The 25747-nt window shown below is 40.0% G+C and overlaps 1 protein-coding gene across 1 annotated transcript in view; it reads left to right on the top strand.

The window, feature by feature from the left end:
- Positions 1–715: 715 nt before the first annotated feature.
- SMG1 (SMG1 nonsense mediated mRNA decay associated PI3K related kinase) overlaps positions 716–25747 on the top strand; it is a gene marked incomplete at both ends in the record, with an annotated part of 90982 nt that continues 65950 nt past the window's right edge. Inside the window, 3 exons of the mRNA XM_079719900.1 lie at positions 716–801; positions 23203–23366; positions 23888–24043. Of these exons, the coding sequence (XP_079576026.1) occupies positions 716–801; positions 23203–23366; positions 23888–24043 (406 nt within the window). The remainder of the gene's footprint in view (positions 802–23202; positions 23367–23887; positions 24044–25747) is intronic.

The raw sequence follows: 25747 nt of genomic DNA, 5'->3' as shown, positions 1-25747 counted from the left end.
CCACCCCCCGCAAGGGCACCTCAGGTTCTTAATTGGATGCTTGTTTACACCTTACTGCCCGGCCCTCAGGGGGTCAGGTGCTTCCCCGGGCTTATGTGGGAGGGTGTGCGTGTGGGAGTGGTGGCGGAGATTCCCCTCTCCCGTGATCCCCTGCGGCGGGACCGGACCTCGGCGTGGTCCGCTTTGAGTGCAGACTACCGCAGGGCGCGGGAGGATCGTCCGCTCTTTGAGCCCGGCCCCGCCCCCAGGCCCCGCCCTTCTGATTCGGCCCCGCCCTCTCCCCTGGCCCGGCGGGCGCCGGCCCCGCCCCTCGCTCCCAGCATGCCGTGCGGCAGCGGCGGCGCGGCGGGCGGAGCCGAGAGGTGGGGTAACCGTGGCTGTGTGAGCGTGAGGATCCGCCGCCACCGCCTCCTCCTCGCTGTTCTCCTCCTCCTGCGCCCCGGCGTCGCGGGCCGCGTACGGCCCTGTAAGAGACGTCGCCTCCCCTTCCTCCGCCTCCCTCTCACCGCGCCGCTCCCGCCTCCCAGTCCTGCGCTGCGGGCTCAGGCGGAACCCGGAACGGCCGTCCGCCTCCCCCGCCCTCCGCCGCCTCCTTCTCCTGCTCGGCTTCCTCCTCAACCCCGGGCCGGAGCGGAGTGTCGGCGGCGGCCGGTTCGGGCGGCGACTCGCGCTTCTTCGGGCGGCGGCGCTTGGCCATGTCGTGTCGGGGAAGGTAATGAGCCGCAGAGCCCCGGGGTCTCGGCTGAGCAGCGGCGGCGGCGGCACCAAGTACCCGCGGAGCTGGAATGACTGGCAACCCAGGTGGGTGAGCCGGCGCCCAGCCCGCCGACCCGACCCCGGGCCCCGCCTCAGGCGGGCCGAGGCCTAGGACCGCCGGGGTGGGAGGCGCGGCCTAGGCTCTCCACCCTCCTCCCCCCACCCCACCCCCCGCCCCGGGGAACCAGGCGCGGCTTCCTGGGTCCCCTCCCGCCCCGGCCGGGGGAGGAAGGCCGCTGGGAGGCGAGGCCTAAATGCCTCCCCTCGCCCTGCATTTCAGCTCGGGGGCTGGAGCCGAGAGCCAGGGCGCCGGGAGAAGGCACTGGCCTAGGAGTTGGGTGAAGGAAGGGGGACCTGGCGGTGGGGGCACTTTTTACTTGCCACCTTGCCCTCAAGTTGGGATATGAGTTGGGGGATCCTGAGAGTACGGGACCCTCTCTGTTACCCATTAACTTCCCTGATCTTTAACCCTTTGAGTCCCCACGTGAAAGATTTCCTTAACTGGGATCCCTTCTGTGATCCCCCACGTGTTAATATTAAAAAAACAAAACAAAACCCAGCACTCTAAGGCCTTACTCTGACAACAGCGTAGTTGTGGAGCATGAGACTATATTGTGACTGTGTTAATGGGGCCGACCGACCCTGGTACTAGGAAATGAAGTTTTCCCCAAGTGCAGGGGCAGTTACTCTGGCGGGGAGCAGTTCATACCCGGACACTTGTACGGACAGTTGCTTAGAGGAGTAGAGAATTTGATTTGATTTCAGACAGGTTTGGGGCCTAGTTGGAAATGAGTATATGAGGAGGATCGAGTTTTTTGGCCACCCCGGGCCGATTGCAGGATCTCAGTTGCCCAACCAGGGATGGAACCTGGGCCTTGGTAGTGGAAGCACGGAATCCTAACCACTAGGCCACCAGGAAACTCCCTGCGGAGCATCGACTTTTTAAAAAAAAATAATTTTTGCGTCTTTCTGATTAATCATGGGGCAGTTGTACCTAATTTAGGACTAATTCATTCTTATCTCTCTTACTGAATAAGTGCTTGTAATACTCAGACTATCTTGGAACTTAGCCCAGTGCCTAGAAGAACTTCCTAAACGTATATAATATTTTAGGGTTAGTTGATTCATGGAGCTCTCATACTTTGAAGCACATTTGCCTTATGATTGTCCAGGAACTGGCCAAATAAATGTTAGACAAACACACGTTGTTGGGATGACTTTTGCTTCTTGATGGTTTCATGTAATTCCAGCAGTGTTTGGAAATAATTTGGTAAGATGTTCGAAGGTAACACTTTAATACTTGATAGAAAAATCAAAATACTCTTTTGGCTAATGAGTGGTACACATCTCGTTCTGTTTAATATGCCTTCCCAAATCCTGTGTCTGTTGAGATCGGGTGTATGTAACTAGGTGATTTTAAAAGTTAATGCCTGAGCCTAGAATTGAGATAAGTAGTTAAAAAAAATGTTTTGGAAGCATAGTTTTACTTGTCCTTTACCACTTAGGGTTTATGCCTGCTTTACTTAAAATCAGTTAACTAGTTTTGGTATTTTTATCTGTAATTGACATTCTTTTGTATGTTCATTGAAATGTGTGAAATTTGATTTTTTTTTGCATCTAATGAATTAAATGTTAAATGAGCTTGAATTTGACATTTGAGCTCTTTGACAGTAGATTTTCCATTATTTTTCAGTACTGTGGTCAGCATATGTAAAAGAATGTACACAGTATCCCTTTAGAGGACTAAATAAAGTGCCCTTCACAAATAGTCCTGGAGCTTCTGGAAAAGAATAAGTTGTAGCTTGTGTTTCTAAATAAATGGAGTAGCACAGTTGCAGCTATGGGTTGAGATCACCTGGCTTAATTTGACAGGTATGAAGCAGAATGGCTTATATAGTTGTGGAATATGTACGTGGGTTATTAGTATTGTCTGTTTTTCTTCAAGTACTTTATTTCTTGTCTGTGTTGGGGGGAGGATGTATGCATTCTTGGAAGCGGTGCTGTTTAACAGAGTCTCAGAACTTATTGCCTGGGTAGACAGATACTGTGAGATGTGCTTGGTTACACGGAGTAACAGTTGATTAGGATGTTGGAAATACTTGACTTTTTTGTAGAGGAGGGAATAGAAAAGTATGGACAATATGCCATAGCAAAACTTGATTTCTTTGCACGGTTGCCTAGTTGTTTTGTTAAATAGCCAATAAAAAACTTCAGGTGTTTGCCAAGTCATAAATTTTCATGAGTTAAATTTGAGGTTGTTATTCTGTACCCTCTTCACTTTAGAAAGGTGACAGACTCCAGTTAGCTGACAGAATGGAGCTCGATTTTTCTCCTTGCTTAAATGGGGGTTTATTTTTCTAAACATCTTCAAATGCAGGCAGATTCCGTATGGTTCATCAGAGTCATTTTGGTTTAAAACAAAAATTATTTGCTTTTCTGTACCAGTCCTTGTCTGATTTTTTTGGTTCTATTTTACTAGATTTAGGCTTTTTGAAAAGTAGGATTTAAAAAAGCAATTTTTGGTTGGTTTCTTTTAGTGTTAGTTTGTCAGTTAGTCTGGAAACCGACTGTTGAGTCAATGATGGCCACACCTGATACTTCACACATATTGACAGGAAGTGTTCCAGGTGGCTGAATAGACTAGTGTCATGTGGCAACAGAGCAAGCCCACCTTTGCTAAAAGCATACCTCTAGCAGAAAGCATTTTTATAGCACTGGATTATAGTCTTCGTTTTCATTCACTGTACTCTCCATTAACTTTTTTAAAAATTATTTTATTTATGTATTTTTGACTGCGTTGGGTCTTCGTTTCTGTGCGCGGGCTTTCTCTAGTTGCGGCGAGCGGGGGCTACTCTTCGTTGCGGTGCGCGGCTTCTCATTGCAGTGGCTTCTCTTGTTGCACAGCACAGGCTCTAGGCGCGCGGGCTCAGCAGTTGTGGCTCGCGGGCTCCAGAGTGCAGGCTCAGTAGTTGTGGCGCACGGGCTTAGTTGCTCTGCGGTATGTGGGATCTTCCCGGACCAGGGCTCAAACCCATGTCCCCTGCATTGGCAGGCGGGATTCTTAACCACTGCGCCACCAGCGCAGGCCCTCCATTAACATTTAAGAATGATTAGACAAATGAGTGGTTTTATTATTGGCAGTAACCAGTCTCTCCTTTTCTTGACTTTATTTTGGGGGGTAATCTTCTGGGTGCACCAATCAAGATAGAGATCAGAATGATTTGTTTTAAAATTAAGTGTATATGGGACTTCCCTGGTGGTCTAGTGGTTAAGACTCCTGGGCTTCCACTGCAGGGAGCGTGGGTTTGATCCCTTTTTGGTGAACTAAGATCCTGCATGCCAGGCGGTGAAGCAAAAAAAAAAAAAAAAGTGTGTAATTTGTTATATTGTTCATTTTAATTCTCCAAAATGACAAGACTGATTTGACATTGGAGTCAAGTATAGATTAGTTCAACAAGCAAGAGGGAGCGTTGTCAAATGAAAACACATAATTTTATTTCCACACTTGGGCATCTTAAGACTTTATTCGTTTAACAGATATATCTTGGATATCTTACTGTGCCCAATGTTAAGATCTTTCTACAGTTCTAAAAGGATGAAACTGTATATTAAAGACAGCTTCTATTTTTGGTAAAACGTAGACAGATTGAAGTTCTCACAAGTACAAATACCTTCATTCTCCATTGTCACAGACCAAAAGATGGGGAAGAGGGCTGTGAAGATAGAAAAGCCAAAAACTAGTATGTCTGACATTGTGAGAAGCTGGATGTTTGAAACTAGAGTTGTCTCTTCAGCCTTTTATGAGTCTGTACTGTCTGATGTCCATGGGTACATAATATAGTGAAATACATAAAGGGTGAAATTAAGTGGAGTTACATATTTTATAACTATAAATAGAGCTTTAGTTAAACAGAATTTAATCGTTGCCAGTTCTGTACCACAGATTTTCATGTACATTAAGGAGTTCCAGATAATTGTGTATGGGTGTTTAATTTGGGGGGAAAGTTTATTTTTTCCATTATAGAATAAAATATATTCTTTGTGAAACATTTGACAATTTTATCTTTAAATTGAACCCTTTTCTCCCTTCTGTTGTGGTTCCTTTTTAAGTTGGGAGTATAACTGGAGGGTTTTTTAAATAATAGGAGATTGTGAAATATTCTAATTCAATGAAAATATTCTAATTCAGGAAATAGTGATGCTGTAGGGATTTTTATGACTAATAGAGCTACTGTCTTTAAGGAGATTATCGGGTAGTATGGGGGATAAGAAAGGGCTTTGTAAAAGGTAAAGCAGTATATGGATATTAATTGTGATATAATTCTTGGTAAAATTCTTTTTATATGTGATTTACAGTTTAAAACTTGGAGAGTCAGAGGAGGGAAAGCTGTACAGTTGAGTAGGGGGCAGTGGGACCATTAAATTGATCTGTTCTATTTTGACACTAAATTTGGGGGGGATCAAAAAATAGAAGAAAGCAGGGAAATGGCAAAATGCAAGTTGTCCTTGGTAAAATGTTACCAGTTTGGTTAGAAGGATGGGGTATTTGTGAGGTGTGATACAAATAAGAGATGAAGCTTAAGAGCTGGAGTGGGGCTGTATTGTAGGTCTTGAATCATACTGGACGTGTGTTTGGTATGACTTTAGGGAACTACTGAAGTTTTACCAGCATGGAAGTGGCATAATTGAGGAAGATTAAAATTAGTTTGTGTGTGTGTGTGTGTGTGTGTGTGTAACCACAGTAGGAGGCAGTTGGAACAGTCTAGACAAGAGACTGTTGAGGACCTGAATATTCTGTTTATAATTCATGGTTTAAATTCAGACAAAAGTATTCAGCTCAATATATGGAATTTCCATAAGCAAGAGCCCCTTATTTGTTATCTGGTGTTGATTGAGGGTGATCACTAAAGTGATACTTTTTATCTGCTCACACTTCAATTCAGGTTAGGACACTTACATTATATAGGATGATCATATACACAAAATGGAGTGTGGTTGATGTTTTTTTTTTTTTGTGAACACTGAGTTCTCACAACTTTTAAATTTAGGCTTTCCTGCTTTCAGTGCTTGGCACTTGCTTACTTGCTTTTCTTTCCCAATCCTAATCACCTAAAATAAATCCCTGAGGCAGCTTTCAGTGGACCTCCCTTTATAGATTCACACAAGCTGTCATTTGTTTGGTGTCTCTTCATATTGTTTTTTGGTTACCTGTCTTTGGCTATCTTAAAGTTTTCTCAGAATCCATTTTATTTTGGGGAGTAGAAAATAAAACACATCCCCTCTTGTTTAGAGGTCTAACAGTGAAGATTGCAGACATTTTGTGGTTTAATTCCTGTATGAAATATTCCAGCTTATTACTTTTTTTTTTAACGTAGAATGTAACCTATTAAATTTTTAGGGAGACATTTGTGTTCTTCTTTTTCTTTTTTTTAAATTGAGGTATAATTGACGTACAACATATTAGTTTCAGGTGTATGTATATGTTTTTATTATGTTCTGCTCCATCTTGTATTAGTTGACTGTACTTTTTCTTAGTTGAATTCTTTTTTGAACTTGTTACTTTTTTGAGATAAAATTTATTCATGTATAGGTCTTAAGTTGAGTGATTTTTGACAAATGTATACACCTGTGTAACCATGACCCTGATCAAGGTACAGATACACAATGACTTTGCAGTTGGATAATTTCCCTTCCCACTGCACCACCCCCAAAAAAACCCCAAAACCCTGGCAGAGTGTACATGTGGATCTTACCTTAAAAGTTATTATAGACAGGAAATTTTTGAATATTATCTTATGATTTATTACCAACTTATGGTTTCTGAAGATTGATAACCTCGTCATCTTCAACATAGTTCTGTTATTCCTCTTTTGCTATAAACAGACTTGGGATATCTGAAGATCCTTGTGAAAACAGTTTCAGATGGTGGATCCACTGTTAACCTTTTCAGGCATTTGAGTCCTGGAACACAGAGGAGCTCTTCTAAGTTTGTTGGCTAAATTTATTCCTGTGAGCTACAGGTTCACGGACTTTTCTCTTCCCTCTTGAACCTACCGTTGGTAGCTCTGTTTTTCGTCCTCTCCCCAACCTAAATATTGCGCTTCCCTTAAGATCCTTACCCTACCTCTGCCCTCTGTGATCGTTTCCAAATCTTGGTACAGGTCTACAATGAAAGGTAACTGTGCTTATCACTTCAACCTTTTTTTGTTCTCCCAGCCAGTTTGTCCCTGAAGGCTGAGCCTGTCATTTTCTCCACTGTTCTGTGTACTTGCCCTAAAGCACTCCCCAAACTCATTTCTGTCTTAAGGGCCTTTGTAAGTCCTGTTCTTGCTGTGTAGCTACTGCATAGCTTGTTCTTCTCAGAGTGCTTGACCTGGGTGTTTTCATGCTATCTCAGCCTAAATGCACCCTCTCAGTGGGAAGCACCAGCCTTCTGTAATAACACTCACTATCTGAGTTTTTTTGTGTGTGTCTTCCCCAGTAAGACATAACCTTTATGTGTGCATGCATCTTGTATAATGGTTTTGCTTCTGTATCCCTTCTTCCCTACCAGTGCATCAATAAATAGTAAACACTCTAAATTTGAGTGTCCTTTCTCAAGTAAATACATGAAAATGGAATTCTGCAAGTTTGTTTTTGTGTTTAGAGTTAACTGCAGGGCTTAGAACACTGTAACTGTAGGAGGCATTTTGAGAGGAACTGTTCCTTGTACAGCAGCTCGGTTAGCCGGAGGCAGCAGCTTAAGTAAGGTGATTGTACAGGTTCAAAGGGACAATGTTCTAGTGGACTGAGGTGGCCAGATCAGACTATGGCCATTTAAGATTCATAGGTTTTATCCATCTTGAAGAAATACTTTGCTCACATAAAGTTAATTTACACATTGACAGTTTATCCCATATCTGTTGTATCTATTTGTACATTATTTAAACAGTCTAATCACCAAAAAGTTAAGCACCGGGTGGGTTGAGCCTCTTTTGACATTCCATTAGAAGGCCTGAGGAAACAAACCTCTTGCCAGTTGTATGCCTGCTGATTCGGGAATGACTGAAATCCAGATTTTCCAGAATCAACAGGTTTCTTTCATAGTGAATTACTTCTTTCATATTAATCTTCATACCCTTTGAAAAAAGGAGATTGTATTCCTGTTAGAAATCATTCCTTAGGAAGTTAATGTTGCTATTCATAGTATGTCTAGGATCTCATGTTTATTATTTAAAAACCTGTTACAGACTTTTTGTGTTAATTACCTAAAAATCTTTTTCAAAAGAGGAGTTTCTGGGGAATTCCCTGGCGGTCCAGTGGTTTGGCGCTTTCACTGCCAGGGCCCGGGTTCGATCCCTGGTGGGGGAACTAAGATCCTACAAACCACACAGCCCCCCTGCCTCCCTCCCCCGCCAAAAAAAGAGGAGTTTCTGGCTTCCCTTGTGGAGCAGTGGGTTAAGAATCCACCTGCCAATGCAGGGGACACGGGTTCGAGCCCAGTCCCGGAAGATCCCACATACCGCGGAGCAGCTAAGCCCATGTGCCACAACTAGTGAGCCTGCGCTCTAGAGCTCGTGAGCCGCAACTACTGAAGCTGTGGTGCCTAGAGCCAGTGCACCGCAACAAGAGAAACCACCGCAGTGAGAGTCCCGTGTGCTGCAACTAGACAAAAACCCGTGCACAGCAACAAAGCCCCAATGCAGCCAAAAATAAATAAAATAAAATAACTTAATTAAAAAAAAAAAGAGGAGTTTCTGGTATCAGAATTGTAGATTGCTGTTTGGTATAGAACTTACTAAATTCTGCTATTTCTTTGTTTATAAGGAAAGGCACCACTTTTTTCCTTTACCCTTTTTATCATCAATAAAGCACCTCAGCAGTGCTCTTATAGGTCCACAAGAAAATTATTACAAGCTCTGCAGTGGCCTAAGGTAATTATATGTATATGTCTGCAGATTTTTTTAAAAAATTGTTGGACTTAGTATTTACTAGATTTTTATTTTTGGGTGGCATCTAATATATTAATACCTTTTCTGCTGATTAGGCAAAAGCCTTCACTAATAAGCATGTCTTGGACTATATAGTGACATGTATTAGTTTTTCCTCTGTATATGACAGCATTGGTAACAATCTTGTTTTTTTACTGAAGTTCTTTGAATTAAAATTTTCCCTCTTATTTAAATTTAATTGAAAAATTATCTTTACTATTTCCTCTTTAGCATTTTAATATTCTGATTTAAAAAGATGTGTGTATATGGTGTGTGTGTGTCAGTGTGTGTGTTTGAAATTTTAACTTTCATCTTGGAATATTTAGTTCTTTGAAGCAACCCATGACTCTTGCTATCCTGCCTCTTAAGGGTCTCCCTAGTTTATATTCCTAGTAATATGAACCCTGGAATCCTTGTCTGAAATATATCACTTTATTTCCAGTCTCTTTGCTTTGATTCTGACACTGGAAATTCAGACTCATTGCCCTAATGACAGAGTGTATGTTGACTTCCTGCAGTTTGCCAGAAATTAGGCAGAAAAATCTATTAATTTGAGGAAAAATGTCAGACTTTTTGTCTGTTCTCTATAGAATGGGACTCTCTTCTGATTTGATGATTAAAAAGATCCAAAGGGCTTCCCTGGTGGCGCAGTGGTTGAGAGTCCGCCTGCCGATGCAGGGGACACGGGTTCGTGCCCCGATCCCGGAAGATCCCACATGCCGCGGAGCGGCTGGGCCCGCGAGCCATGGCCGCGGAGCCTGTGTGTCCGGAGCCTGTGCTCTGCAACGGGAGAGGCCACAACAGTGAGAGGCCCGCGTACAGCAAAAAAAAAAAAAAAAAAAAAAAAAAAAAATCCAAAGATGATCACCAGTAGTATTATACAGATGAATATTCATTAGCATATTTAATTGGAAAGAAAACATCCTGGATTTTCTTTCATAAAAAGATTGATGGCTTTTCTTCCTGTCCTTATATTCTTTTGATAAATGTGAAGAAAAATGAAAATGGTTTTCCAGAAGTAAGACAATGAAACTTGAGATTTAGAGTCTATTCATTAGTCTGGTTTAGAGGAATCTACCTTGAGGTACAGTTTGTATTGTTTTTGAAGGACTTGAGTTAGAATTCTGTTATAAATGATTAATTGTCATTATTTGAAATATTGATGCAATTTTCATATGTGGTATCTTGTTCCTTTTTTGAAAATACTGAAACTAAAGATGAACTTATGCGTAATAAAAGTGTATTGGGGAGGTGGTAATCAATTAACTGACTCTAAGACAGAGTTTTGTAAAAGCAGCCTTTTATTTAATGAAAGTGGCCTATCTTGTATAGTTACTATAATGCCAGTATTCCCTGGGTTTTTGTAATCTTGTTGAAGGTGTGAAAGTTACACGGCAGTGCTCTTCTCCCCGCTCTTTTAGTCCATTTAAAAATCCACTTGTTGTCTTAGTCTTATTACACTGGAAACGTTAGAAGTAGAACCAGAGTGTTGTAGATTCTTCTCTAAGGTATATTTATTTTTAAGACTGTGTGCATTTTTAGTTTTGATCCTTTACAAATATTTGTCTTAGGAGAGGCTAGTGTCATGAAAATAGCAATGGACTAAGAATGGGAAGACAGAGGTCTTTTGTACTGACATTACCAGCTGTTCCTCTGAGGAGGTAATTCTTGCTTTCCCTAAGATGCAGGGTTGTGAGGGTTAAAGATAAAGTTTGGGAAATTACTTTCAAAACTGTAAAATGCTATACAAATGATATTTATGTTGCCACATCTGAATCAAATTTGGAATTTTAAAGAACCTCCCTCTTTTATCTCTTCCTCAAAAAGTTAGAATTTACTACACACATGCACCCACGCTCCAGTTCAAATTTCATTTTTCTCTTCTAGAACTCTAAGTACTAGAGTGTGCGTGTGTGTGTATGTGTGTGTGGTAACTTCTAAAAGTTTCATGAAGGGCATTTATGTCAAGTGTCTTAGAGGATATATGACTGGAAGCTCATATAATTGTTAAATTTCTATTAGGTACGGCATTTGCCATCCTTAGTATAGTAGTGGCTTTTCTTTTTACATTTTCTACTTATAGGCTTCTAGAATGAAAATTTCCAGTAGGCTATCATCCTGTTTCAAGTTGGCCAATGAGGAATTTGACTGTAGGTCTGCATCATTCTTCATTATTTTTTCTGTATATCTTATAATTCACACTTTAAGAACTTGAAACCAGTTGAAATTGTGAGACAGCAAAAATAATCTAATCTTTCTGACTGCATTTATTGTAGGGTAGGTGCAAATGGAATTAAATAGAGACAGGGTAGGTTAAAAGGTAGCTTGTACCTTGCTTAACTTTCATTATATAGTTGGAATTTAAGAACTGATTCTTCTAAGAACATCAGTTGAACGCTGCATTGCGTTTTCTCCCCTACTCTAGTGCGTATGTATGTTTGTTTTAAAGGGAGTAGGGAAATCATGGAATCATGGAAAGGACAGACTCTGGCAATGTAGTAGTTAGAAATACATAAAAAAAGAAGAACCACATATATCTTCTAAACAGATAGGAATTAATGAAATTTTGTATCGTTATGTAGTATATATACAGTATTAAGCTTTCATGAGATTTTGGTACTATTTTACATTATAGCACTATAAATTTACTCAGAATGGGTAAATGCTGTCTCCTAAGGAACTTCATATCTAGAAACATTGATTTTTCTCTTTCGTTGTAAAGTTCTTATTTTATACCACTTAAATCAATCTCATACAAGTGTGTTTAGTGTAAAATGTACAAAAGAAAGAGATAGGGTTTGTACAGGCCTTTCTATAGGCCTTTCGAATTTAAAGTGGCTTAAGTGATGATTTTGAACTGTTTCATAGCTTTCTCAAACTTATAGCTAAATACTTTAAATACCTCAGTGTATTTCTGGCCACTGCTGAGCACAGTTGGAGCGCTGTTTCTTGGCTCTTGATTGCTGCTTACTAGTGTGTTTCAATAACTACCCCGAACTGTCTTCATTTAATAAATAATTCTGCAGTTAGAAGAGTAATCTGGTTTTTGTGAAAAGTATCTTCCTTTCCCAACTATTTGATTTAGGAGCCCATGTCTTTTGAGATTTATCTATGAGACATTTTTATTTGTTTATGTTTAAGTAGGGGAGGATATGGCTGTTCAAGATCACCTCTGAAAAAGAGGTTCCAGTGCTTAAGTAGGAGGGTTTACCATACATACTTTACCATGATACCACTGATTACAGGTAGTATGTTTCTTTACCAGTTTGGTGTTTAATAGTGTATTTCCTACCCCAGGATACCTAAGGAGATAGGTCCTAAAGGAGTTACTGGACATGTTGAAAGGAGTCAGAGTCCATTTAAAAATCCACTTGCTGTCTTCGTATAATTATGTTGGTAAAGTTAGAAATAGAACCAAAGTGTTTTAGATTTCTCTCTAAGGTGTATTTATTTGTTTAAGAGGGTTGGGGTTGGGGGTCATGTGTCTGATTTGAGAATGACCTAAAGATATTTCTGGTAATGTCTTCCTCTGTTGAGAAGCATGTGTGGAATATGAAATTCAGTGTCTTTTCCATACCTGCCATTATATTTAAGATGTGTTACATGGTAAGGGGTGCATGTTAGAATATTGCTCTTTCGATGCCCACATCCTTGACTCTGCCCAGGATTTGTAGGGTATACCATACCATTGTGGCAGTAGAGCCTAACTTGGTAATAGTTTTCTTTAAAAATACCTGTGTCTAAATTGCCTAGTATTTACTTTTTCTTGATGTGTTACAAGTGATTTTTGGCAACCACATCATTTTTCTTGACCTGTAAAAAAAAAAAAAAGTGGTAATGATGTTATCTGTTACACAGTACATTTTTGTACCACAGTGCTTTTTTGGATTATTTTTAAAGGGAAAATTTAAAATATGTAACTGTTAGAGAATCTCACAAGCATGTTAGTCCCTTGGGTATATGCTTGAGTCTATTAGTTAGAGGAACTTTATCAGAATAACTCTACAGTCGTTATTTGCCTGTTTTCAGGACTTTTGATTTTTATTTACTTCTTTGTTTGTTTTGGCCCCACCCCACCCCAGTTTTCAGGGCTTTTTATTTTTAAAAATATTTATTTATTTGGTTGTGGCAGGATCTTCGTTGCAGCGTGTGGGATCTTTTAGATGCGGCATGCAAACTCTTAGTTGAGGAATGTGGAATCTAGTTCCCTGACCAGGGATCGAACCCTGACCCCCTGCATTGGGAGTGCAGAGCTTTAGTCACTGGACCATCAGGGAAGTCCCCAGGACTTTTGGTCGCACACATTTCCTATATTATAAAACACTCTGCCCTATCCTTGATCAGAGTCCCCCTCTGGTCTCAAGACTTCGTTTTAGGATTTCTTTAGTGTTTAACTCTTAGTAATTCTTTTTTTTTTTTTTTTTTTTTTTTGCGGTACGCAGGCCTCTCACCGCTGTGGCCTCTCCCGCTGCGGAGCACAGGCTCCGGACGCGCAGGCCCAGCGGCCATGGCCCACGGGCCCAGCCGCTCCGCGGCACATGGGATCCTCCCAGACCGGGGCACGAACCCGTATCCCCTGCATCGGCAGGCGGACTCCCAACCACTGCGCCACCAGGGAGGCCCAACTCTTAGTAATTCTTAATCTTCTCTGTCCTAAGTGGCTATGTTTGGCATATAACTGGAGAGTCTGGATGGAGGTGAGGAGGTGGGACATGTTTCTTGGTAGACTTTCAGTCTTTTTGTCCTTCCTCTGCTAGGGAGGTCATGCAGTAAGAGATTTCCTTTCAATCTTGGCAATTTCCCAGGCTGAATGGGATGTTTCTAAAGTACTTCCAGGACTTGCTGACAAAAGAGGAAGATAAGCAATGCAAATGGTAGCTAAAGCAGGGTTTTATTTAAGGCTGTAAACTAGCTTGGGTTAAAAATAAAGGTCAGGGCTTCCCTGGTGGCGCAGTGGTTGAGAGTCCACCTGCCGATGCAGGGGACACGGGTTCGTGCCCCGGTCTGGGAAGATCCCACATGCCGCGGAGCGGCTGGGCCCGTGAGCCATGGCCGCTGAGCCTGCGTGTCCGGAGCCTGTGCTCCGCAACGGGAGAGGCCGCAGCAGTGAGAGGCCCGCATACTGCAAAAAAAAAATAATAATAATAAAAAAAAGGTCAGAAGAAAGTGAGTCCAGTTAATGTGGTGCCTTAGATTCGGAAGCCTTCAGGTGAACGATTATTTAGCATTAACAAAATTGTTTTTTTTGTTAAATGCTGAAAATTGAATTCACATCTGTATTGGAGATTAAAAGCATACCACCTTTAATAACTGTCAATATTCTTAATGCCTAGTAAGAAATGAATTTATGCCAGATGAGGTACAGAACCTCATAATACTTAAATACGTGAAATAAATTAGAAGTGGACTGCCTGTCTCTCTCTCAGGCAATGATTTTTCTGATTTTGCCAGCGACAGTGCTTTGACTCTTTAAATTTTTTTTTGAAAGCTATCAAAATGGGTAGGCAATAAAATATTAGGAATTTACAAGGTGTTTCTTTTTTAAAAAAATAAAGTGCTATAAGGACTTACCTCAGGCATTTCTCAAGCATTGCTAAAGAGTAAAATTACTATCTTGCTAGAAATTTGGAACTTTTTTACTATTAGTCTAGGTAACAGTTGTCTTTTACTGGTATAAGTGCACTGTTTTGTTTCTTTCTGTACCTCGGCTAGGTTAATCCTTCCCTAGCTTAAAGTTCCAGCTCTCATGCCTGATTAATTCAGACACTGACAGTCTTTGGTTTCATTGGAGATCATCCAGTGCTACATTTTTGCTTTTCCATTGAGAATGGCTACAAAAGATGGCAGGCAATATAAGACATGAAATATTGAATTATTAAAAATAAATCAATGTTCTTTTACTTACTTTTATACCTTTACTGTAAAGAAACATACTCTTTCCTTTATGTCAGATTTATTTTTAGTTTATATGCTGTAGAGTTCTTTGAGTTTTGAGGAATGCAGATAGTATTGTAACCATGAGCACCACAATCAAGCTGTAAATAGTTCCATCATATCTTCGCTTCCCCCACCCCACGTTTCCTTGCTCCCTTTTGTAGTCAACTTCTCCCAGCCCTAGATAACCACTGGTCTTTTTTCCCCTATAATTTTGTCTTTTCAAGAATGTCATAGGGCTTCCCTGGTGGCGCAGTGGTTGAGAGTCCGCCTGCCGATGCAGGGGACACGGGTTCGTGCCCCGGTCCGGGAAGATCCCACATGCCGTGGAGCGGCTGGGCCCGTGAGCCATGGCTGCTGAGCCTGCGCGTCCAGAGCCTGTGCTCTTCAACGGGAGAGGCCACAACAGTGAGAGGCCCGCGTACCGCAAAAAAAAAAGAAAAAAAAAAAAAAAAAAGAATGTCATAAATAAGGTTTTAAAAAATTGTTGTAAAATACACATAAAATTTACCATTTTACAATTCGGTGATATTACGTACATTCATAACGTGTGCAACCGTGACCACAATCTAGTTCCAGAACTTTTTATCACCCCAAGTGGAAAACCAATATCAATTAAGCGGTCACTCCCCATTTCCCCCTCTTCCCAGCACCTGGCAACCACAAATCTATTTTCTCTGTGGATTTGCCTATTCTGGATATTTCATATAAATGGAGTCATGTAATATGTAACCTTTTGTGTCAGACCTCTTTGACTTAGTATAACATTTTCAAGGGTCCTCCATGTTATAGTAGTTACGGCTGAATAATCATCCGTTGTATACCACATTTTGTTTATCCATTCATCCTTTGATGGGCATTTGAGTTTCTGTCTTTTGGCTATTGTGAATAGTATTGTGGTGAACATACACCTATAAGTTTTTGTTTGAACATTTGTTTTCGGTTCTTTTGGGCATATACCTGGGAGTGGATTTGATGGATCATGTGGTAATTCTATGTTTAACTTTTTGAGGAACTGCCAAACTGTTTTCTGAAGTCCTTTGTACCATTTTACATTCTTATCAGTGATGTACAAGGGTTCCAATTTCTCCACCTCTCACAACATTTTCCATTAAAATTTTTTTTTTGGCTATTCTAGTGGGTGTGGTTTCTGTTTGTGGTTTTGACTTGCATTTTCCTATTCACTAATGAAGTTGAGCAACTTTTCATGTGTTAATTGGCCATTTGTATGTCTTCAGAGAGATGTATCAGTTCAGGTCTTTTGCCCATTTTTAAATCGGATTGTTTGTCTTTTTGTTGAGTTATAGGAGTTCTTTGTATATTTTGGATACTACACTCTTCTCTTATGAGATATATGATTTGCAAGTATTTTCTCTGGTTTTATGAGTGGTCTTTTCACTTGATAGTGTCCTTTGCACAAAAATAAATAAGACTTTTAAAATGCGTATTAAGTAGAATTTAAAAATTTAGAATCATTTAAATATATTACTGAAGCCATCCCTTTCTATTACTGGCTTCTTTTTTGTGTTCAGAGAAGTTATTCTTAAGATCATATGCATAGACCATATTTTAGTTATGTGAAGTTTTACCTTAGAAGACAAAATTTTTACTTAAATAATCACAATGGATTTTGATCCAAGGTCATCTTCTAGTCAGTTCCCCACCCCCCTCCATGCAGCAACCACTATACTGTTTTCCTTTTGCTATGAAAGGTGTGTGGTATTAGAAAATACAGTACCGCTGCCTTCAATACTAGCATCTTTTCAAACTAGTGGGCAAATTGAAGCTAGTATATAACTACTAAAGTGCAAGCTAGTGTGGTTCTCTCTTTGAGTGCTGTAAGAGTTTGAAGAAGGAGCTGAATGATGGGATTTTTATTTTTATTTTTTTCTGAAAGAACAGAGCATTTTATACTCCTAATTGGAACTTATACTAACAGTTCTTTTTTTTTCTAGATTGTAAATCCTTAGAGGGTTGGAACTGTCTTACTTAGTTCGCCTTTTGGAGTCATTACTCCTAGTTACTGCTCTTGTTGTAGAAGATAACCAAGAAAATATTGTTGATTAGGGAGTATGGGTTCTAGGTTGAATGTTGAAGAAAAATTAGTGTTGGGTTAGGTTAGGGGACTGCATTCCAGTGTCAAGAGAAAGGCCTCAGTTGTGAGAATAGGCAGTCATTTAGTCAACAACTAATTTGTGTGCCATCAAGGCAATGAGGGGTACAATGATAAGCAACACTGACAGGCTCTTGCCCTTTTGGAATTTACAGTTTCCTGGCAGAACACAGTTAAACAAGCTTCTCAAATGGTGTAAGAGCTAAGGGAACTATTAGGTTCTCTGGAAGCACTTATATAGCAGGGACTCCTAGTCACCCTCAGGGGAATCAGAAACTTTGTGAAGGAAAGCTGAAGCTTGAAGGACATTGAAAAATTAGCTAGGGTCCACGAGTGCTGAGGACAAGGCTGTTCCAGGCAGACGAGCTGAGCAAGGTGACTGAAAGGTTGGGATGGATGGGGCATAGAATGTAAAAGGATTACAAGAGTGTGGAGAGTTAGCTGAAAAGGGAAGTAAGGTACATAAGATGATAAAGGGCAGTGGGAGGACAGCAGATTTGTGTTTTATAAGAATTATTTTTGTTGCATGTGGAGGAGAAGTAGGAGAGAGGTGAGAATTGGAGGTGGGAAACATACTGTGTCTGACTGGCCAAATAGTGCCATTTATTGGAAAATACCTGATGATGGTGCCATTTATTAAAATGGTGGTTCCAGGAAGAAAGGAGCCAGTTGTGTTTGAGGCATTAGAACATTAAGATTGTTTTTTTAAACAGTTGGCTATATAGGTCTGGACCTCAGAGTGGACATCTATGATGGAGGCCTGGATTTGGGAGTCGATGTCATATAGGTGATAAGTACTGCCATTGGCATTTATTGCGGGAGAGAGTACAAAGTGAGATGCATAGAGGGCCTGTGGTCAAGCTTTGAGAAACTCCAAGATTTAGTGATTTGGTAGAGGAGGCTGAGCAAGCCTTCAAAGTTTCCTGAAAAAGCAGAACCAGAGAGGCAGCAAGAAATACAGACTATAACATACTATAAGCCAAAGGAAGGGAAGAATCTGGTTGCTTTGAATTCTCAGGATCTGAGCCCAAGTTATTGTAAGGATTTTAAAAAGAAGTTTTCATTCAGCCCACCTCATTCCTCTGTAAGGCACCTTTGTGTAGGCCACAGCCTGCTCAATCCTGCTCAGCAGCCCTGTGAAAACCTGCTATGAGAGGATGAGTAAGAAGCAGCCTGGGATATATCTTGCTTTTATCAACCTGAAGGTCTTAGTTGGTTTTGCCAAAAGTGATAGGGCAGAAGTTGGATTGGTGTAGCTGCAGGAGCTAGTGGAGGTAAAGAAATGATACGGCAAGTAGAGACAATTCTTAGTTTGCAAAGAGCAAAGGCAGATTGTTTGGTTGGAGGGACGTGGAATTGATGGAGTTTTTCTGTTTTTTGGGTTTTTTTTTGCAGTACGCGGGCCTCTCACTGTTGTGGCCTCTCCCGTTGCAGAGCACAAGCTCTGGACGTGCAGCCTCAGCAGCCATGGCTCACGGGCCCAGCCACTCCGTGGCATGTGGGATCTTCCCAGACCGGGGCACGAACCTGCGTCCCCTGCATCAGCAGGCGGACTCTCAACCACTGCACCACCAGGGAAGCCCTGGGTGTTTTTTTATTTTTTAATTTTTAAAAATATATATATATTTTTTCGATACGTGGGCCTCTCACTGTTGTGGCCTCTCCCGCTGCGGAGCACAGGCTCCGGACGCACAGGCCCAGCGGCCATGGCTCACGGGCCTAGCCGCTCCGCGGCATGTGGGATCTTCCCGGACCAGGGCTCGAACCCGTGTCCCCTGCATTGGCAGGCAGATTCTTAACCACTGTGCCACGGGGGAAGCCCAAGGACACTCTTATTAGGCATTATATTCCAAGTTTAGAGATTACCTTCCAGAAGCCAAGGGTTAAGGCCAGATCTCTCTTGGGCAAGGTAAAATTCTTTACAGTTTTACAACAATCGTTAAATATATTTTTATATTTTGAGGCTGCAGAAGCTAATTAGTTGATGTTTGATTGATGATTAGAAGTTGATAATAAAGAACCCATAAATTGTATGGGTTTGGTATTGTAGATACTTAATGCTTAAGTAGCTAAGGAAGTTTCACTAAGAAATATTAACTGTTAATATTTATAGTAAAATTGAGGTAAACTTATAATTTTGGCATGATGGTTCAATTCTGTTATATTAAATTTGAACTTACTGTTTTCTCCTGTGGAAACAGTTTCATATAATGAAGTCCCTGAGCCTCCCAAGTGAATTTTTTAGCCATAGACTCATATTTTAGAGCAATGTCTCTAATGTGAAAGTACACAAGCCTCAGAGTTATGCATAGTTTCACCTTTTCTCTTATACTTTTTTGAAAGTATGTCTGAATCCAGGTGAGTAAGAGATATCACAGAGATAACCTTGAATTTATCTTTAAAAAGTAAATCAGTGGTATTAACTGTTAGTATGAAAAACTCACAGCATATCCTACAACTGCTTTGTGACAGTGATGCTATCCATCTTTGAGTACCATTGCTTTAGAGAATAAATGCATTCCCACCTCATTGGCTTTAGTGCAAATAGCATTTCCTAGTTGATATCCATTACAAATTAAATCTCACCATGAGAACGAAGTCCCTTAATAAGCCTAGTTAAAAACAACTTGAAGCAATATGATGCTTATTCTGGTGGCACCACTAGGTGTGGTGTTTGCATCAAGTCATTTCGGGGTGCTTTATGGAAATGTTTTCTACTAGGGAATTCCCTGACTTCACATTTCCAGGCTGACTTTTCCCCCTCAAGAACTGGACCATAAGACCACATTTAGCCAGGAGATACTTAACTATCCCCTAACACGTGGTAGGTTGTTGATATGAGGTCGGAGGGCTTGGGTCATTGAAAATGAATAACCTCTCAGATTTATTACATTTTCTGTATATTGAGAATAGGTGACTAAAATGAGCGGTAACTATATTTGCATGTGATTTGTATGTTATAGTTAACATTTAAATTCTTTTGTACTAAAAATTTTTTTGTTGCCACCTTAAGCCTCTATTCTCTAAGGCACAGAGTGGCATGTGCCATCTCAGTTTTTGCTTCAACATATGAACCCTAGAGGGCCATAGTGCAATTAAAAGCACCTAACCCATAAATGATATTTGCTTCATGTTTGAACAACAAATGTTTTAACCCACTGTCTTCACTAATATTGTAACTACTGTCTTACAGATTGACTTGATGCAAAAACATCACAAAGGCTCCATATTATACAGTATGCGATTTTTGAGGTATGAGCTTTAGAAACTTACCTCTCATGTGGCATGTACATCAGGCTTTAACTTCAGTTTAATCATTTTGGGGAATTTATGCATTTCTTTTTTTTCCCTCTCTCTTTCCATAATATTTTTAGAGTATTAAAGGGGCTGTGGAGGTATTTTTGGATTCTTGCTAGGATACTTAGTCTTAACAGATACATTTTCTTTTTATCACTAAATTGAGACACTAATACTGGCAGATGATAGCTTTTTCAGCCCTTATAACTAGCTTAACATTTATGCCTGCCTCTTTGAGTTCAAATCTGCATTTTCTATTTTGTGCCTTTGATTGCCTCATTTTAAGTGCTCATTTTCATTCTTAACAATTTTCTGTTTATTGGACTGGGATGATCTTGTTGGTGCTAACTGCCTGATACTGACTTCTTGAGAACTAAGCTGTCTAGGTATTATAAAAATAGAGATTTCATATAAATGCTGAACTATTTTGTGCTTTTGGGTTCAGAATACCTATAACTTGAATTCTGGTTAGAAATATTTTGATCAGTTTGTATTAGAAGAACTTAGCAACCAGGGAGTTTTTAGACAGTTCTGAGACAGTGGTTCTACCCTAGTGAATTTTTTGCTATATTTCTGAAAACCCAAATTCTGAAAAAAAAAAAAATCTTGGTGTTTATAACTAATGAGATTTAAAAACGTGTATTTCTAACAAATTGGGAGGTTGTTCCTCTTTTTTTTCAGTTTAGTTTGAAATCAGTGCTTCCTAGTTAGCAATGGATTTGTTGGTAGCAGTAGATTGCTTAATTTCTTCAGTGAAGAAGTTAAAATCAGCTATTGTATATTGAGTATAAAAACTTGTTTTGATCATATTCATATGTTTATGAAGTATTTATATTTATTTGTTTAGACTGAAAACCTTGAATATGTTTACTATTATGGTAATAATAACGTCAAGTGTACCTTGTAAGCTAAGTATTTCTTAAGAACTTATCTTTCTTAAGCCTCACAATAACATTACATAATAGATAGATATTATCCCCATTTTATGCAAAAGACAACTGAGGCTTGGAAATTAAGTTCCTTGTGCAGAGTCACACATACCTTTTCAGTGCTAGAGCTGGGATTTGAGCCCAGATCTTTTTTTAACCCATATTCTCTGTTGCCTTGTGTTTACTGGTATGTCACCAGAAAAAGATACAAATATTTAACTCTCAATGGTAAGAGTAGTATATGTGATACATAAGCATAATGAAAATTAGAAATTCAGATTATTTAAATATTGATAGACTTAAGTTATCTTGATGTTTTAGAATTATTTTATTCATTCATTTACTAACAGCTTCCTTTTCTAGGTTGTGTTAGGTGCTATACATATAGACAGGTTCAAAATCTGCCAGAAAAGCTCATAAGTTCTCTTTTATTTTTCAGTTCCCTTTTAGAAATCAATGGTATGTTATGGTTTATTATAAGTGCTCATTTAGTGTGCTATTTTAGATACATGGGGGTAGATCATTATGTTAGTTTTAAAAAGTTCTCATGCTCCATTCAGTGGTAAAGGTATTTAAATGCTTATACTTAGTATACTTAGAAAATATCCTAATACATTTTTTTTTGAAATTCCATAGATTTTATTTTTCATATGTTGGAAGTTCTGAGCTTTGTGAACAAGTGAACTCTGAATGTTTGAAGAAGATACTTCACTATGGAGCCTTAGTTATATGCATAGTATGCTAGGGTTATGGATTTTTATCAAGTTTCAGATTGAGAGCCTTTAGGAATAATTTAGATTGGTGCCACGTAGGTATCCAAGTTTAATTGAACCTATTTGTCTACATTCTATATTAACAGTGGTTGCAGTAGGTCAGATCAGGGTGTCTGAGCCTATGCACCTTTTCATATTTAGTGTTCTTGGGTGGGGGCAACGAAAGGATGATAAACTCGAAATGAAATACACAGACACTTTTTTTTACACATAGGGGAGGGCCATGGGGGTTGAAGAATAGCTCAGTTTCTGCTCTTGCCAGTGTCCTTAACTTTTCCAGATAATTATGGGTGCAGAAGGTGTTTTAGTAAGTATCATAAAAGTGATTTTTTTTCCAGAAGGTTGTTCCTCTCAGAAGAAATATCAATAGCAGAGGAACTTTTTTCTTGGTATTTTTCATATGCTGCCATAGGGTAGTTAGTGTTTTCCTATTTTTTGATAACTTATGGTTGATGGAAGAACAAGGCTCATGAGAAATTATAAAGTTTAGCTCCCTATTTTACTGATGGGGACATTGAGGCATAGAGATGATCCTTAGATAAGGGTACAGATTTTATCCTGGGGCTGAGCAACTTGTTAATATCCAGGTATCTCGGATTATTCTAGGCGGTACTTGAATTTTAAATAGATTATGGACTGCAACCTTCAGCTTTATTGGATTCCTGACACCTTGCTTTTATTTTCCTCACTTTTTATAATTTTAATAGATATACTTTATATGAGGAATCTTCAATGAAGTCCTCAGTATTGCCATACATTAAAAAAAATCTTTGCAGCTAATGTGTTCTTTCCTAATATCCTGTTGAGCTTGCTTTCAAATTTCATTCTATAATTTATTTTCCCACCAAATAGTCAAGTTACAAATTTAGGTGAGAGAGAGAGAGAGAGAGAGAGAGAGCGAGCCACATTGCCATGAGGCAGGACTTTAAAAATAATTTGGTAACACATTGCCCCTGCCTGATATGTTGCCAGTGTTTTTTATTTTTATGACTGGGAAGATTGTAATTTTTCCACTGGTTAAAACCCTCTTCTGGGAGGAGGAGATTTAGGAAGAACTATTCCTTTTATCAAGTCATGTGAAAAGAATCCTGGGACCAGGGTGACCAACTGTCTCAGTTTGCCTAGGACTGAGGGAGTTCTTAGGACATGGAACTTTCAGTGCCAAAACCTGTTAAGTTTTGCGTTGGCCACCCTAGTCCTGGTAGTTATTCATATTTCTGTATGGGTCTTTAGATAGCAGGAGGGGCTGAAAAGCTGGTATTTCATCCATTGATAATCCCTTCCCAGTTGAAAGACTTCTTATTACACATTGGAGTGCTTATGTATAATAGTAATGAGAAGAGAGAGGCATGTATGAAAGAAAGATTTATGATTTGGGTTATCAAAATGTTTGTTTAAAGTTGTAACCTTATACTCTTCTCTCTTTGCAGAACTGATAGTGCATCAGCCGACCCAGATAATTTAAAATATTCTTCATCCAGAGATAGGGGTGGGTCTTCCTCTTATGGACTGCAATCTTCAAATTCAGCTGTGGTGTCTCGGCAAAGGCACGATGATACCAGAATCCACGCTGACATACAGAATGACGAAAAGGGTATATATATTTCCTTGCTGCTAGAGGCGTGTTTTTTGTGCGTTTGTTTTTTTTAACCTAGCTGCCTCTCCCTTTCTTCCTCTTCCCTCTCTCGCTCCCTCACCTCTCTCTTCTAATATGTTTAAAATATAAATATTAACACTCAGTGCTGTTCTTGAAACTTCTTAAGTTTACCCCCTTAATTAAAAAAAAATTTAAATGTACTTTTCACACACGCAATACATAAATGTAGTTTCCTTGCCCCAAAATACAATATTATCACTAAGGCTTTCCTGACTACTGTCTCTCCTCTAGACTTCTAAAAAGTTTTAAAGTGCAAAATCTGAGTTAATTTAGTTTCCATTTCTCTTCTTATCTTCCACTGAAGATAACAAAATGAAATCAATGCATGCATCACAGGGAAAGAATAGAAGCCAAGGCTGGTTGAACTGCAGATTGGGTCAGAAGAACCTGAACTATCAGGAATTGATTGAGTGAAACAAAGAGCCCTATTGAAATAATGTAAATGTTGCTGTTTTTAGGTGGCTACAGTGTCAATGGAGGATCTGGGGAAAATACTTATGGTCGGAAGTCGTTGGGGCAAGAGCTGAGGGTTAACAATGTGACCAGCCCTGAGTTCACCAGTATTCAGCATGGCAGTCGTGCGTTAGCCATCAAAGACATGAGGAAATCACAGGGTAAGTCTGGGTAAACTGGGGAGAATCACACAAGCCTCTGCTGAGATATCTCCTAAATGCCTCTTTCTGTACCAGTGCCTTGCACCTGTGTGAGTTGATTAGCTTACTGAGTTGAGAAACATGTGCAGGTGATAATTGTTTGCATTCCTTTTCCTGTGAACTGTTCCCTACCATGAATTCCCACAAGAAGGTTTTTAATACTTTTTTTTTTTTTTTTTTTTTTTTTTTTTGTGGTACACGGGCCTTTCACTGTTGTGGCCTCTCCCGTTGCGGAGCACAGGCTCCGGACACGCAGGCTCAGCGGCCGTGGCTCACGGGCCCAGCCGCTCTGCAGCATGTGGGATCTTCCCGGATCGGGGCATGAACCCGTATCCCCTGCATCGGCAGGCGGACTCTCAACCACTGCGCCACCAGGGAAGCCCCCTTTAATACTTTTTAAAGGAGAATTCTCTTAAAATAAGATTAGAAGACTGGGTAAGATTTTAAAGAAAGGATTTCCCTGATTATAGTGGATACTGAATGTATAGTGGGCTCTTACTGCAGCAAGTCCTTGAACTCTAGGGTGAGGGTAGGGGTGTACATGGACTGGGCCCTTTTCTAAAGTTAAATACACAGTTACTGCTTCTTGCTTTATAACACAAGCCTTACTCTATAGGTAAAGTGTCTCGAAAATTCATAGGATTAGAGGTAATGATCATTTTTTTTTCTAAAAGAGAAATTTATTGTATTGGTAAAGCTGATTAAGAAATCAAGATTTCTGATTTATACACTTTGTTGGATATAATTACTCTTTGGACATTTAGTTTATGACCATTTTTTCCCCGTGAGGGCTTTGTGTGTGTGTTGTGTGTATCTTGGTGAACATCTTTGTGTTTATAGCTTTTTTTTGCAGGCAGTTTTAAAAAAATTTCGATAAATTTTCTAAAGTGGAATGACTAGTCAAAGCCTATACTGTCTCATAAAAGTGTTTGAAGGGACCTCCTTCGTGGTCAAGTGGTTGGGACTCTGCACTTTCATTGCAGGGGGCACGGGTTCAATCCCTGGCCAGGGAACTAAGATCCTGCATGCTGAGTGGTGCGGCCAAAAAAAACAAAAAACAAAAAAACCCACCAGTGTTTGAAGTCTTAGATTTAGGTATGATAGAGTTAGAAAGTGACTCTAAAGCTTATTTAGTTTAGATCCCCCTTGCAAGCTCAGAGTTATGCAGTTTGCTAGGGGCAGAATTGTAAATAGAGCCTAGATTTCCTGACTAGTAACCTAAATACATTTTTAGCAGTCATCCTTACTGAAAATACTCTATAAGCTAGGGATTTTTAAAAATCTTATTCCTTCTCTCAGACGTTGTAATTTCTTTTATTATCAATTTTCCTTTCGTTCATTAGAAATGAAACTGTCAGACCCTTTAATGTGGTTTGTGTTAATGAACATGGGTTAATTATGATAAATTGCACAGCTGAAAATTTAAAAAGAAAAATGTAGTACTTAAAGCCATCTTTATTAGTAGTGTTCAGCATTTTGAGCACTCCTGCTTGTTCTTGTAGTTGAAAAAGGGAAGAAAAGGGGGCTTCCCTGGTGGCGCAGTGGTTGAGAGTCCGCCTGCCGATGCAGGGGACACGGGTTCGTGTCCCGGTCCGGGAAGATCCCACATGCCGCGGAGCGGCTGGGCCCGTGAGCCATGGCCGCTGAGCCTGCGCGTCCGGAGCC

The sequence above is a fragment of the Hyperoodon ampullatus genome, assembly GCF_949752795.1.
Source record: "Hyperoodon ampullatus genome assembly, chromosome: 14".
NCBI classification, from domain to species: domain Eukaryota; kingdom Metazoa; phylum Chordata; class Mammalia; order Artiodactyla; family Ziphiidae; genus Hyperoodon; species Hyperoodon ampullatus.
This window is presented reverse-complemented; position numbering and strand designations above follow the sequence as displayed.